Consider the following 13,345-nt stretch of genomic DNA (forward strand, 5'->3'; position numbering starts at 1 on the left):
CTAAACAAGAACCACTGATACATCAGTTTGGCATTTCTTTTTATTTAGTCTGCAAATCTCTTAAAAAAAAAAAAAAACAGTATTTTCCTCCTTGTACCCTATCTTTCTCATAACTACAACTGAGCTTTGTCCAGAATCAGAGGCAGTTTTTCTAGAAAAAGCCAATGATCAATATGCAATATATAGTATTTTCCTATAGACTCACTCTGGCAAGAGAACATGACAATATAAATCAAATACATTTAATACAATAAAATAATATAACTCATACTGCTTCTCATTTAATACCATTTTTGTCTGATTCTATATTAGCTGATTTCTATCCTTAAAGCTTAAATTAGGGGTCAAAACCAGAGACTAGTTAAAAAAGAGAACAGTAGTTTAGTAAAAGTAAACTCAGTAACACAGTTAAAATTAATTGGGAAAGTTTTAATTAATAAGCATTCAAATGTACTTTACATTGATAACTGCAATACTGAATTTTGTAAAACTTTAAATATTTCCCTTAAAAAAGGTTAGTGATTTTTTTTCTTTTCGGGAAATGTGGAGATCCAACGATTATAGCATTAATGCAACCATTCCAGGTCCCTCAGGTTGAGTTAACATTAATATCTAAGTAAGTGTTCCCATTTCATGTCTACAATAAGGTAGATTGTGAACTTCCTGTATCTCTGAATTCTGGCAAAAATTCCACAAGATAATTTACAGTAATGTCAAATTTTTGGAGTGCAAACTCATACTCTACATTTGGATCACTTTCCTCCTTTGAGTGTACCTGACTTGAGAATACAAGGCAATTTTTCTTTCCTAAATCCTTGGAAAAATATTTTTGCAGTAAGTCTTGTGTCTTTTTTTTTTTTTTTTTTTTTTTGAGATGGAGTCTCGCTCTGTCGCCCAGGCTGGACGGAGTGCAGTGGTGCGATCTCGGCTCACTGCAAGCTCTGCCTCCCAAGTTCACAATATTCTCCTGCCTCAGCCTCCCGAGTAGCTGGGACTACCGGCGCCTGCCACCATACCCGGCTAATTTTTTGTATTTTTAGTAGAGACGGGTTTTCACCGTGTTAACCAGAATGGTCTCAATCTCCTGATCTCGCAATCCGCCCACCTTGGCCTCCCAAAGTGCTGGGATTACAGGCATGAGCCACCGCGACTGGCCGTCTTGTGTCTTCTTTACTGTGACTGGGTTGTTTTTAAGAAAGGTTATCAGCTTTGTGTTTGGTTTCCCACAGTTGATAAAAATCTATCAAAAACATTATAATTTGCAAGGAAAAAGGTTTTTCAAAGGCTGCAGGAACCAGAAAGAATTAGCATTTCTTATTTGTATAAACACAAACATTTAAAGCTAGTCACACTGCAGGTAAATCCAATACAGTATTCAAAAGTTCTATAAAAATGAACAAGAGATACACATTTACTTTCATTGCTCCAACAGTCAAATGTAAATCTGCATGAGAGTTGCGCTGCAGCAGTTCACCGGTCCAATTTAAGAGTTCAAGGTCCTTTTTGTACATTTGGCCCACTGATGTTCACATCCCAGATAAATTTTCAAAAGACAGAAATCAGGGCAAAGACTCCATATAACAAAGCGCAAGGATATGCTACTAAAAGTTGCTGTCCTTCCATGGCTAATGCAGAAATAAATATTTTGGAAGCAGAAAAACTACACCATCCAATAATCCCAGCAGTGAGAATGATTCCTACCATTCCTCTGTAACCAACAAGGAAAAAGGGGGGAGGAGAAAAAAAAGCAGATGACATTAGTTATGTAAGAATACTACAATAACCTATTCTAAAGCATTTTAAATTTACATTTTAAAACTGCAAGTAGACGTATGCAGAAATAATCAGGATTTGTTTTTTCAAATGCTAAAATGTACCTCACAGTAAATTCAATGATGGCAAATCATTTCATGTGATAAACAGCTTTTGTTAAACTGTTTTACTTTTTAAAAATATAAGGTCTCTCATAACATTTGGGCTGGATGTATCTTTGTTGCGGGGGCTGTCCTGTGCACTGTCAGAATGTTCAGCATCTCTGGCCTCTACACCTAAGATACAAGCAGCACCCTTGACCCCCATCAGACATTGTCAAATGTCCCCTTGGAGGCAAAATTGTTCCTAGTTGAAAAAAGGGTTTTAGCAGAAAATAACTTCTGTAAAATTCAAATATGAATACACAAATTCTTAATGAATAAGAGTGATTTCTACACTGAAAATACGAAATATTTCTATTGAAAGCAGAAATAGTATAAAGCATCACTTTGCCAAATTTCTTGTATCAGACAAATAATTGACATATTTGTCTCTTCTCCCAAATCTCCACTTTAGCTTTCAAAGTGTAACAAAGCCTGACCACTGGTAATGTCTAACACTAGTCACAAGGAGGATTTTATATTGAGACCATCTGTACACTGGCCACAGGGAGGAACCTTATTGGCAGTAATGTATACCTTTCCTTTTTTTTTTTTTTTTTGAGACAGAGTTTCGCTCTTGTTGCCCAGGCTGAAGTATGCAACGGGGCAATCTCGGCTCACTGCAATCTCCACTTCCCGGGTTCAAGTGATACTCCTGCCTCAGCCTCCAGAGTAGCTGGGATTGCAGGCATGCGCTACCATGCCCAGCTAATTTTGTATTTTTAGTAGAAACGGGGTTTCTCCACGTTGGTCAGGCTGGTCTCAAACTCCTGACCTCAGGTGATTTGCCTGCCTCGGCCTCCCAAAGTGCTGGGATTATAGGTGTAAGCAACCATGCCCAGCCATACCTTTTCTTTTAACCTAACATAAAATATCATTTAAAAATTACACATACTTAAAGCTGCTTACAAGTACATCTATCTGAGAAACACAGTAGGCTGATAAGTCTCTTGTCATAAAAAGATTACATTTCATTTCCAGTTAAAAAGCTGCCCAATAGAGTATGTATTTATTACTCATACATTTGGCATATGTCCAATGGTTTCAATAAATTAGGTGGATCTAGAAAACACCAAAGAGGGTAAGCATAATTTGAACAATAATGACTTGACCTTTCTCATGTAATATTTAACTATCACCCTGTTCAATTTGTTACCACTATGACAATGGTAAGTAAACACAAAACTAGTGAAATTCTTGATCATGGGTAAAACAGAGATGGTATAAAGGTTTTAAAATTTATTCTCATTACCATTGTTCTTCATCCAAAACCATTTGGCACCATCTCTACTACAAGAGGCACTATCTGATATGTTTGCTGAATCAGTGATTTATCCCAAACTGAAGATGAGGTGAATCCTACTACATAGAATTGGTCAATCAACCCCCAAAATAAAGAACAGTACTTACTGCAAAGAAAATATCACTGCAAAGCTGGAAAGCAGGATCATAGGCAGAAGACAATATCCAAGGACACTTGCCACACAACCAAATGAAACACCTGTCATACTCATTAAGTTTAATAAACAAAACATTCCTAGACATCCGATTGCACTGATCCCGTATACATAGCCAAACTGGATTTTGCCAGCCTACGGGTAAAGAAGAAGATTACAGGTTAAAGGGCAAAAAATAAGTTATTTCTGGCCTTATTTCACCTGAATCAGTATAGGTAGGAAATATTTCATGAACATCAAAATCTACTAATCTATTCTTTATGTAGAGAAGTAAAAGATTGAGCAGACTGGCTTGTTACATTCTTTGTAACTTTAAAGTACACAGATATTTGGTTCTCCATTTCCCAGTTAGCGTGCAGGCTTGGCACAGAAGTGAACAAATGAAGAGACAAAAGCATAGCAGAATCACTCAAAATAGTAAGGTTTCTAAAAAGAACTCTGAATGATTTTAGGCAAATAAACTAGAGACAAGAGGGAAGCCATTCAGAATATTTAAATAACAGTTATATCAGTTGAAAGTACCTAATTCCACCAAAAATGCCCCCAAGCAATTAAATCTCATTGGTGGAGTTGTCATAAACTTTCTAAGAAGAAATCTTATGATTCACTTTATATGGGTGTTAGAGGAACAAGGGGAAAGGAAGCCAGGATAAACAGGAAGCCAGGGTTCTGTGAGGAGGAGAGAAGAAATGGCAAGAAGAATATAATGGAAGATATATATTTTTTAATTTTTCCAAATTATTGGCTGATTTACACAGTCCTTTGATTAAGAAAAGACAACAATAAGCAGTTTAAGCACTGCAAAGATTAGCTAAATTGGAATTATCCTACTGTTAGCCGAGTTTGTGAACAACAAACTTTGTATTCAGGTCACACTATCACTAAAACCAGTTTACAAAAAAGCCTTCAAAAAGCTATTGATTGATCCAACTTTTGTCATATAAAACTAAATTAGGAGAATGCTTCTACAGTTTATGTTAAGTAAACAGATTGTTGGGACATTTATTAGATTATTTGTAAATACTTGACTAAAAGTGCAGAAGTTTGAAAAAGCTGAGTTCATTGATGAATTCATTCATGTAGTAATAAAAAAACTCACATTTGTACAGTGTTTTTCACTTTTCAATGTGTTCTCACATAACCTGTCTTGTTTCATCTTCAAAATAATCTTGCTAGGTAAGCAGGACAGGATTATTTTCTATGAGAGGAAACTGAAGGATTAAATGATGTGGCCAAGGGCAGATCAGGAGCACTCTGTTCAAGCCCAGCTCTTATGACTAAAAATCCCATCTTCTATACATTACAGTAGTTATCTCTTATTAATTCAGAGACATAAGATAAAATAAATATTAACAATTATCTTTTACAACTTTTCTGTTTTCAATATGCCTTAACATTCTTGGGAAGGTGATAAATTGGGAAAATAATATACGGAAAAGTAATCATCAGTATGACTATAACAAAACATTAACCAAGGTTTAGTGATTTTTAAAAAAATATTAAAAAAAAAAAGCAATAGCGTAAAAACTGTAAGTAACCTCTGAAAAGGCAGAATTCTAATGAGGGACTGAAGCTATACCTGTTGTTTACTATTTCATTTTCCCCTAATAATTGAATCATTTCTTAGAACAAGAAATGATTTTTAAAACATGCTACACTTACTATAGATGGAGAACTAACGAATAGGTATAAATACAAGCAACTCAGTACTATTCCAAACACATCAAAGACTTGAGGTGTAAAGCAGAGTTTCAAAATGGCTTTTGGTAGAACATTCAAAATTTAAAGGTTGTTCTTTAATTGCACCCTGAAGGTTGAAATGAAAATCTTACCAGTAGCAATGTGGCTCCAAAAGCAAGGCAAAAAACCATTGGTCCTGCCAAATCAGTTTCATTCATGATGCTGCCATCTGCTACTTTTAATGGATGTAATACTGTTAGTGTTTTTTGCCAGATGTGGTCAAAATTGATACCTAACTCTAAGGAGAAAGAAAATTTAAAAGTTAATTAGGATTTGTGATGTATTTTTAACTAACTGATCAAAATCTATGTTGAAATGGGAGACAAAATGACATAGATAGCATCAAAAAAGGATCTAGCAATATTGGATGACATTATTATTATTATCATTATTGTGGTAGGTTCTCTCTCTGTCACCCAGGCTGGAGTGCAGTGGCATGATTATAGCTCACTATAGCCTCAAACTCCTGAACTCAAGTGCTGTTCCTGCCTAGCCTCTTGAGTAGCTGGGACCACAGGTGTGTGCCACAACATAGAGCTATTTCTTTTCTTTCCTTTTTCTTTTTCTTTTTTTTTTTTTTGGAGAGATGGGATCTTGCTGTGTTGCTCAGCCTGGTCTCCTGGTCTCAAGAGATCCTCCCAGCCTCGGCCTCACAAAGCACTGGGATTACAGGTGTTGAGCCACTGTGCCTGGCCTGAATGATATTATTTTAGTGAGTTCTCTATGCCAGTCTTCAATGTGGTGCTCATCCCACAAATATGTCATTTCTGGATTGGTGTTGGAAAAGGGTACGGATCTGATGAAAAAGACAGTTATTACATCCCTTAGGCATGACTGCATAGCAAAGAATATACAAAAACGGTTAACAGTAAGAGGTTCTTTATCTGGGGCTTCAGGAATACCTGGGGGCCCATTTAACTGTATACAAAACGACGTCTCTATGCATATGTGTGCATTTTTTCTGAGGAGAGTGTTCATACCTTTCATTAGATTTTCAAAGAGTATCTAGTTCAAAAAAAATGTTCGGAACTACCTCTTCCTAGGTTTTGGAATACAGTTTGAAAATCACCATTTTTTTAGTGATGTCACTAGTTCTGCCAGTTTATTTCCACATAGAATAATGGATACCATGCTTTTTCTTCTCACTTTTTCCACTAGTAGATTTGGCCAATAACCTGAAGTAAAAGTCGATGCTGACAGAGTAATATACTTTATTATCACTATTAAAAGATCTATTAAAAATCTGGTCTCTTCTGGCCCAATGTGGTTTCACATATACTCTGTTTAAAATGAGTTGTTTAGCAGAAGACTTTTTTCTACAAGATTTTTTTTTAAAGGAAAATACAATTTCTCCAAATTAAGATTAATTCTCACTAACCAGCTGAATACTATTGAGTACTATCAAGTGTTGCAACCAATCTTACCTTCTAATAAAGGTGGCTCATCCTCAAAGCTGTTTCCATAGAAGGGCTGAGGTGAAGCTGGAGTATATGCCTGAGTTGGCTGGTAAATCTGCCCAGTGTATGGCTGTTGTGGCTGCATCATGTCTGGAGGGACAAATCGGCCTTGCTGCGAATAGTCATAGCCAGCATACTGTCTATAAATGAAAGAAAGTCAAATTTTTCAGAAGTATTTCAACTCTGTACAGTTAATATCCCTTAAATTCCTAAATTTTCATTTGACAGCTAAAGAACCTTAGTTGTGCAATTACTAAGATACAAACTTTGCCAATTTTTATAAATCATGGTTGAAATGATTACTAATATCAAGCTGATTATCTACAATAAAAACTCATAATTTTTATAAAAAATCTTCTTAATGAAACCAATATTCACTTACGTAGCACTAAGCATTTTACCAACTGTTAAAAGTTAGGAGGTCAACAAATGAAAATGTAAAAATTGTGTCTATTTTTCTCCCTTAGTGGATATATACAATATGAAGATACACTATGAAATAAAATCTATGGCTAAGACTGAATGAAACCTTAGGATATCAAACTTTGTAATACATGTTATATAATTTTTCACTGTAATTTGGATAGCCATTGAATCATCGTTCTTCTTTCCTGTTCATAGCATGTTACCTTTGGCAAGTGGACAAATCTCTTTAAGAAAACCATCAATTTAAAAACAGAGTGGACAAATCAAGTTTTGCTTTGTGAGCACTTGTTGAATATAACAAAACATTTTTAGTACACTTTGCATTTGAATAATATTTTTTCAAAGTACTATTTCTCAAAGTAGTTATACACTTATTGTCTCATTTGATATGTGCTATAGCAAACCCTGTATCTAGAGGGAAAGCTTTATCACAGCTATTTTAGTGACAATGGCAAGAGGGAAGAGAAGGATACTGAAGCCACATCTTTAAACATCTGTTCCATCATGTTTTGAAAAAAATCCAGCTTACTGATGGGACTAATCTAATGATACACTAAGAAACACAGATGTAAAATAATTATTTTAAAAGATATTCTTAAAAATGAGAGCTGAGAAGCCTTAGAAAACCTTTAGTCTAATTCCCATTTAAATTCTTATAGCCATAATGTCAGTTGTTTTCCTTGGGGTGAGGCTCTCTTTACTTGTTTTTGGGAAAATATCCGCCGAATGCTCAAGTCTGAATAACCATAGTTTATCTGTAGTTCTTTCAAATAAAAATGGTCTTCATGAAATAACAGCCAGTTCAGCTTGCACAGGTGCTTTTCGTAGAGATAGTAATTGTACTTTAGTATGTAGTAAATACTAAATTTTGTCACAAAGAATATTAAAGAAATAGGCTGGGTGTGGTGGCTCAAGCCTGTAATCCCAGCACTTTGGGAGGCCGAGACGGGTGGATCACGAGGTCAGGAGATCGAGACCATCCTGGCTAACACGGTGAAACCCCGTCTCTACTTAAAAAAATACAAAAAAAAAAAAAAAAAAAAACTAGCCAGGCGAGGTGGCGGGCGCCTGTAGTCCCAGCTACTTGGGAGGCTAAGGCAGGAGAATGGCGTAAACCCGGGAGGTGGAGATTGCAGTGAGCTGAGATCCCACCACTGCACTCCAGTGTGGGCGACAGAGCAAGACTCCATCTCAAAAAAAAAAAAGAAAGAAAAAAAAAAAAAAGAAATATGTGTACTAAAGGGTCAGGATTTAATAAAACGATAATTCTTACTGCTTCCTCAACAGAATCCTTAAATGAAATTGACTACCTGCCAACTCTCTAACAAGTCTATAGAGTGATGAAGAATACGATGACTACTAGAACAACTTGATGCCACTATCTTGATTCATATTTGGGTACCAGCAGTTTTACCAATCAATACTTTTGCAACAGCACTGCAAATGTTAACATACCTAAAAAGGTATATGATATCTTAGTATTGTTATGAAAATAACTTTGACCTTAAAGAATCTCAGAAGAGTCTCAAGGACCCTCTGTAGTCTACAGCCTAAATTTTGAGAGCTACTGATACAGACCCATAAATTTCATGTAAGGAAGAAAAATGCTGCAAGCAATTGTTTCAAAGGTGGCACCATCATTCCATCTTCAAGAGGAAAGGTGAGAATGACAACATCATAGAATTTTACTATTTTCCTTTTCTGGCAGGACCTATTCAGGAAAATTTCTGACTTGCTCCTGCTGGTTTTAAACTAAAACATGGTATGTGAGACATGATCTTTATAGGCTAAAACGACATACTTTCATGGCAGGAGAAGCAGCAGATACTAAATCAATGCTCTCATAAGTACTCTGAATCAATAACAAAGACAAACCCTCTTAACATATTGGGTTGGTTACCTAAGTTCATGGAAATCCTCAGATATTCCATAAAGATACTATCAGGCAAGTCAAAGAAGAAAAAAAATAACCTTTCATACTTTAAAAAATGTGACTTGGTATTATGATATATTTCATAAGCATATCTGGAATACAATGTGGAATCTATCCAATTTTCCATTCATATAACTCAACAGATTATGATCAAAGGGCCTTTTACACTTTTTTTTATTGTTTTTTTTTTTTTGGTGAATGGATATATGAATGATACTTGTGAAACACCTATAGAAGAAACCACAAAATGTTAAAGCTGACTTCATTATGGCAAATGCAGAACTGTGTACTAATAACAAGTCAAGTTAAAAATGTAAAGGCAATGCAAGTAATATGCTATTTGCACCTAGATTTTCACCAATGGCGAGCATAAAGTTATTAGCAATCTCTGTTACCAAATTAGCAAATCCAACAAAACATTATTTGGTTAACTGAGATGGATGTTTAAAATGTCATTAGATTACAGATCTACTTGAAGGTACACAGAGAAGAGTCCAGCTTTTAAAAAATAAATCTCAGAAACTCAAATTTATTACTGTTAATACATTAGGGTTCTTGTTTTCCCAGGCATCATCTATAAACCCAAGTTTACAGCAATAATGGTTATATAATCACCCAGAATAAAACCTCTTCACTAGTACTGAAGCAATGCTTACTGGTACATTATTTGGTTGGAATGAAACTGTGAGAACAGTTAGCAACAAGTTGTTTAGAATATCTAAATTGCTGTGTAGAGATCTGAAATGACTGTTAAATGGAATGAGACTATAAGTCACACCTTTTAAGTGATGCAAATGTGGACAGGACAAAAAAGCAGAGATAGATAAATCTCGTAGGCTGCAATCTAAATGGAATAGTTCTGTTGAGTTCTAATCATAAAAATCATTCGGTTAAAAACAGGCCTGCATACAGAGACAGGTTCTCCAAAGCCCTGTTGCTGCTTTAGGCAAGGGTTTATTAGATGGACTCTGTCTCCCATACACAAAGCAATCACCATAAATACATATTTAGGTAAATAAATGAATGGAAATATCTCAATACAAATTTTCCAATTCTGCCCATTAATTTATCAAAAGAGATAAATCTTTTGATTGGTATGTAATTAAGTAACAGAAAAGGGAAATGAATCACAGAGGGTATTCTGACATGCTCACTCCCATTGTTCATATGTGTTAAGTTTTAGAGGAGAAAATAAAGCCTTAGAATATACCAAATTAAGCAGACTCGAAGAGACTATAGGTTTCATAAAGGATAGCTTAACCAAGACAGACTGTATTATAGAGCCACACCGAATTTGAATTTTGTTTTGTTTCTTAAATTCTTGAGCACTCTAATCCAAACACATTCTTGTATTGCATGTTTCTCACAAACTGACAGATACATAACCTTTCCCTGCCCTCAACGTGGAACAGTCTTTATGAGGTTTTAAATTCGGGATCCATGGATGATCATCATATAACACATGAATTGTCTGAAGTTATATATGCACATTTATTTGGGTGTTTGAGTGAATGCATGTATTTATGGGAAAGAGGCCCAGTTGTAGTAAGATTCTCAAAGTGATCTAGAATCATCTTAAGTTTAAACAATCCTAGTATAGGAAGCTCCTTTATTTGACAGGAAGTTGATAAGATTATCTCTAGGGTCCCGAGAAACTAAGGAGATGATATCCTAGGTGAGATTGCTAGAAAGCCTTCAGTTCATGTATTTTTGTCACAAACACCAGGTACTATAAAAAGATCACTTTTTTTTTTTTTAATGTTCAGAGGCTAATGGCTTTGAGTCAACCTCCTCAGTATGCAACTTATAACATGTGTGGTACTGACCATAAGGGTTTCAGAAAGAGGAGTAACGAGGAGTAATAAAAATGATTACCAACTGCTGTATGAAAATCACCTGATGATTCATAATAGGGAGCTTACATCATTAAATAATGTCACTAAGTACTTTCAATTAGCACTGATAAAAGTCTCAAGTTGGACTGATTTAACTACTACCAAAATATTCTAATTTTTCACTGTCCCATGAACTAACAGCCTATCTCCTAGGTACCTGAAGCTCCCATCATCATCTAAATACAGAAATACTGTTACTAGAAAACAGTTCTTCCAACAAGTTACTTTTCCCTTCATGGTACACCTGAAGATTTTGCAGAAGATACTCAACTGTAAATAGAGCAAGCAACTGGCTTCAAACCCAAGCCAGTGTCACATATCTCTCTAGAGGAAGAAGATTATGCATGAAAGATCATACTCCTGATAAAGAACATGTTCACACATTGTCTTAGGCAGAACCAAGTATTCTAAATATGTGTTTTCCCTGCAATGTAGACTAAATTAATTGCCAAAGATGAAAAGTTACTTGCTATAGGGTCCTCCACTTCCTCCATAATCATAGGACTGCTGTGACTGATCATCGATGCTGTAACTTGTCTGGTAGAAATCCGTGTTTAAGTTTTCAAAGCCTGACATTGCAAATAATCTGTAATAAAAGAGAAAAGGCAAATACTGCTTATGCCCAAGGTTCTACTGAATTCGCTCCTGGCAGTCTGCTTAAGCAAATACAGAACACAACAAATATTTTTTCAGTAATTCGGGGCGGGGGCGGGGGAGGAACGCAGCATTTGAAGGGCGGTGGCGGAGAGAGAGTAAGAAAATGCCTATTCTTTAAGTTGCGGCCCAGTAAGACAACTCCACCTTAAGGAGCTGATAATGTCTTCCATCAGGGGCGAGGTCGTGGGAGCTGTGGTTCCATAAGGGGTCTAAAATATCAATAACAACAAAGATGATTTTTCACCTTAGGACAGGGCTTTACAGCTGACAACGCGACTGCTTCCTTGCAAAATAAGGCCCGCAGCCTGCTAGGAAAGTGCAGAATCTTGGAAGGTCGCGCCTGAGGTGCAGGGGCCCGCGTCAGGGCAAGGACTTGAACGGGAGCGAGGGTCTGAGCGAAAAGGACCAGGGCGCGGCGCCGAAAGACCGCAACAAGCCCATTTGCACAGGTGTGGAGAGAAGCTGAATAGTGTGCCACGGGCCTGGGTCACTCACCAAACTCTCAGGCTGCGCTGGCGGCGAAGGCAGTAGCTTCAGTAGTCCCAAACAACCCCCAAACTCTGTTTCAGACCCTGAAACAGCCCCGTTGCTACGTGTCACAGGGCCAAAAAACTGCTTCCGGAGCATGTCCGCTCGCGCAGGCGTGTTAGCAAGTTTTGCGCTCTCCTCTTTGGTTGGGCACCGGTGGGCGGGAGGAGGAGACACGAATACAGAGCATGCGTAGTATCTACCCCACCTGCGGCGGGCCAATGCGAAAGAGGAAAGTGCTTCCGGCAGCCTGGTTAGCGTGAAACCAGGAAAGCGCAGGCGCAGCAATTGCTGCTTACTTGTGGGGAGGAGGAGGAGTTTCTCAGACCGAGGTGATGAAAGGCTGGGAGGCGCTAAAATGAGACAGCCGGAGCCCCCCTTTCCTGTCCACAAACTACAATGCCTCGGTATCTGCATTTATTGTGATTCAAGCACTGTGCTAAAGAGTTTGTATGTATTATTTAATCTTTACAACCTAATGAGATGGTTACCCTATTTCCCTGTTTTAAGTGAAGCTATTAAGTGTGCATTCTGTGCTAGCTGCTGGGGATACTGTAGTAAATATAAGCTAGATGACATCTACCCACCTGGCGTTGGTGGTGGAGAGGGGTAATCGAACACATACAAATGCGAGTGAAATTGCTGCTAATATTCTTTAGCGCTCCATAAGAGTAACATTCATCTGGGAGGAAGAGTCTGTAAAGCCACTATAAGAGAGTTAACGAAGGGTGAGTGGGAGTTAGAGAAGACAAAAAAAAGAGGAAAGGACAAGGGTAAAGGAGGATAATAGGTAAAAAGGTAAAGGGAAATAAAAAGGTAAAGGGAAAATAGCCTGAATATTTTAGGCAAAGAGAACAATGTGTGCAAGATCTGGGAAACATGGTCTGAGGAAAGATGAAAATCGAGCTCTGAACTTTAGCATTATTAACATTTTGGGTCAGAATGATTCTTTGGGTCATGCCCTGTGCGTGATGCTTAGCATAGCGTCCCTAACCTCTAGCCATTAGATGCCAGTTCTCCTCATAACCAACCACCACCACCACCACCAAGTTGGGACAGCTAAAAATCTCTCCAGACATTGCCAAATCCAAATGTCCCTGGGGCGGGGGTGGGGGCAACATCACCTGAATTTGTGAACCACTCTTCTAAGTGGAACCTGAGTGACTGGAACGGCAAGTGAGGGGAGCCACATAGGAGTTGAGGCTGGAATAACAGGAAGGGGCCAGGAAATATCCTGTGGGATTTGTGTGTTGGTTCTAAAAGAAATGAAGATTGTGAACTGATGAGTGATGTTTAGATTGTTTCCTTTTGAAAAAGATTGCTTTGGCTGCTGTGTTAA

General features: G+C 37.3%; 2 protein-coding genes across 4 annotated transcripts in view; one reads left to right on the plus strand and one right to left on the minus strand.

Annotated features, from left to right (window-relative positions):
- Nucleotides 1-22: 22 nt before the first annotated feature.
- YIPF5 (Yip1 domain family member 5) lies at nucleotides 23-12,138 on the minus strand. Of its 2 annotated transcripts, none has more exons than XM_015141101.3 (6): nucleotides 11,723-12,092; nucleotides 11,288-11,407; nucleotides 6,535-6,707; nucleotides 5,203-5,348; nucleotides 3,324-3,505; nucleotides 23-1,708 (listed from the first exon to the last, which is right to left on the minus strand). In XM_015141101.3, the coding sequence occupies exons 2-6, from the start codon at nucleotides 11,395-11,397 to the stop codon at nucleotides 1,546-1,548; spliced, it is 774 nt and encodes a 257-aa protein (XP_014996587.1). In that variant the 5' UTR covers nucleotides 11,398-11,407; nucleotides 11,723-12,092; the 3' UTR covers nucleotides 23-1,545. The 2 variants fall into 2 exon arrangements, with proteins under 2 accessions (XP_014996587.1, NP_001247886.1); NM_001260957.1 differs by having other exon boundaries at nucleotides 1,155-1,708; nucleotides 11,974-12,138.
- Nucleotides 12,139-12,275: 137 nt separating this feature from the next.
- The window catches only part of KCTD16 (potassium channel tetramerization domain containing 16), a 310,210-nt gene continuing 309,140 nt past the window's right edge, over nucleotides 12,276-13,345 (plus strand). For both annotated transcript variants that reach the window (XR_013418074.1, XM_015141097.3), the window contains exon 1: nucleotides 12,276-12,456. The gene's annotated coding sequence lies outside the window, so the exon portion shown is untranslated. The remainder of the gene's footprint in view (nucleotides 12,457-13,345) is intronic.

This window comes from Macaca mulatta, chromosome 6, assembly GCF_049350105.2.
Source record: "Macaca mulatta isolate MMU2019108-1 chromosome 6, T2T-MMU8v2.0, whole genome shotgun sequence".
NCBI classification, from domain to species: Eukaryota; Metazoa; Chordata; class Mammalia; order Primates; family Cercopithecidae; genus Macaca; species Macaca mulatta.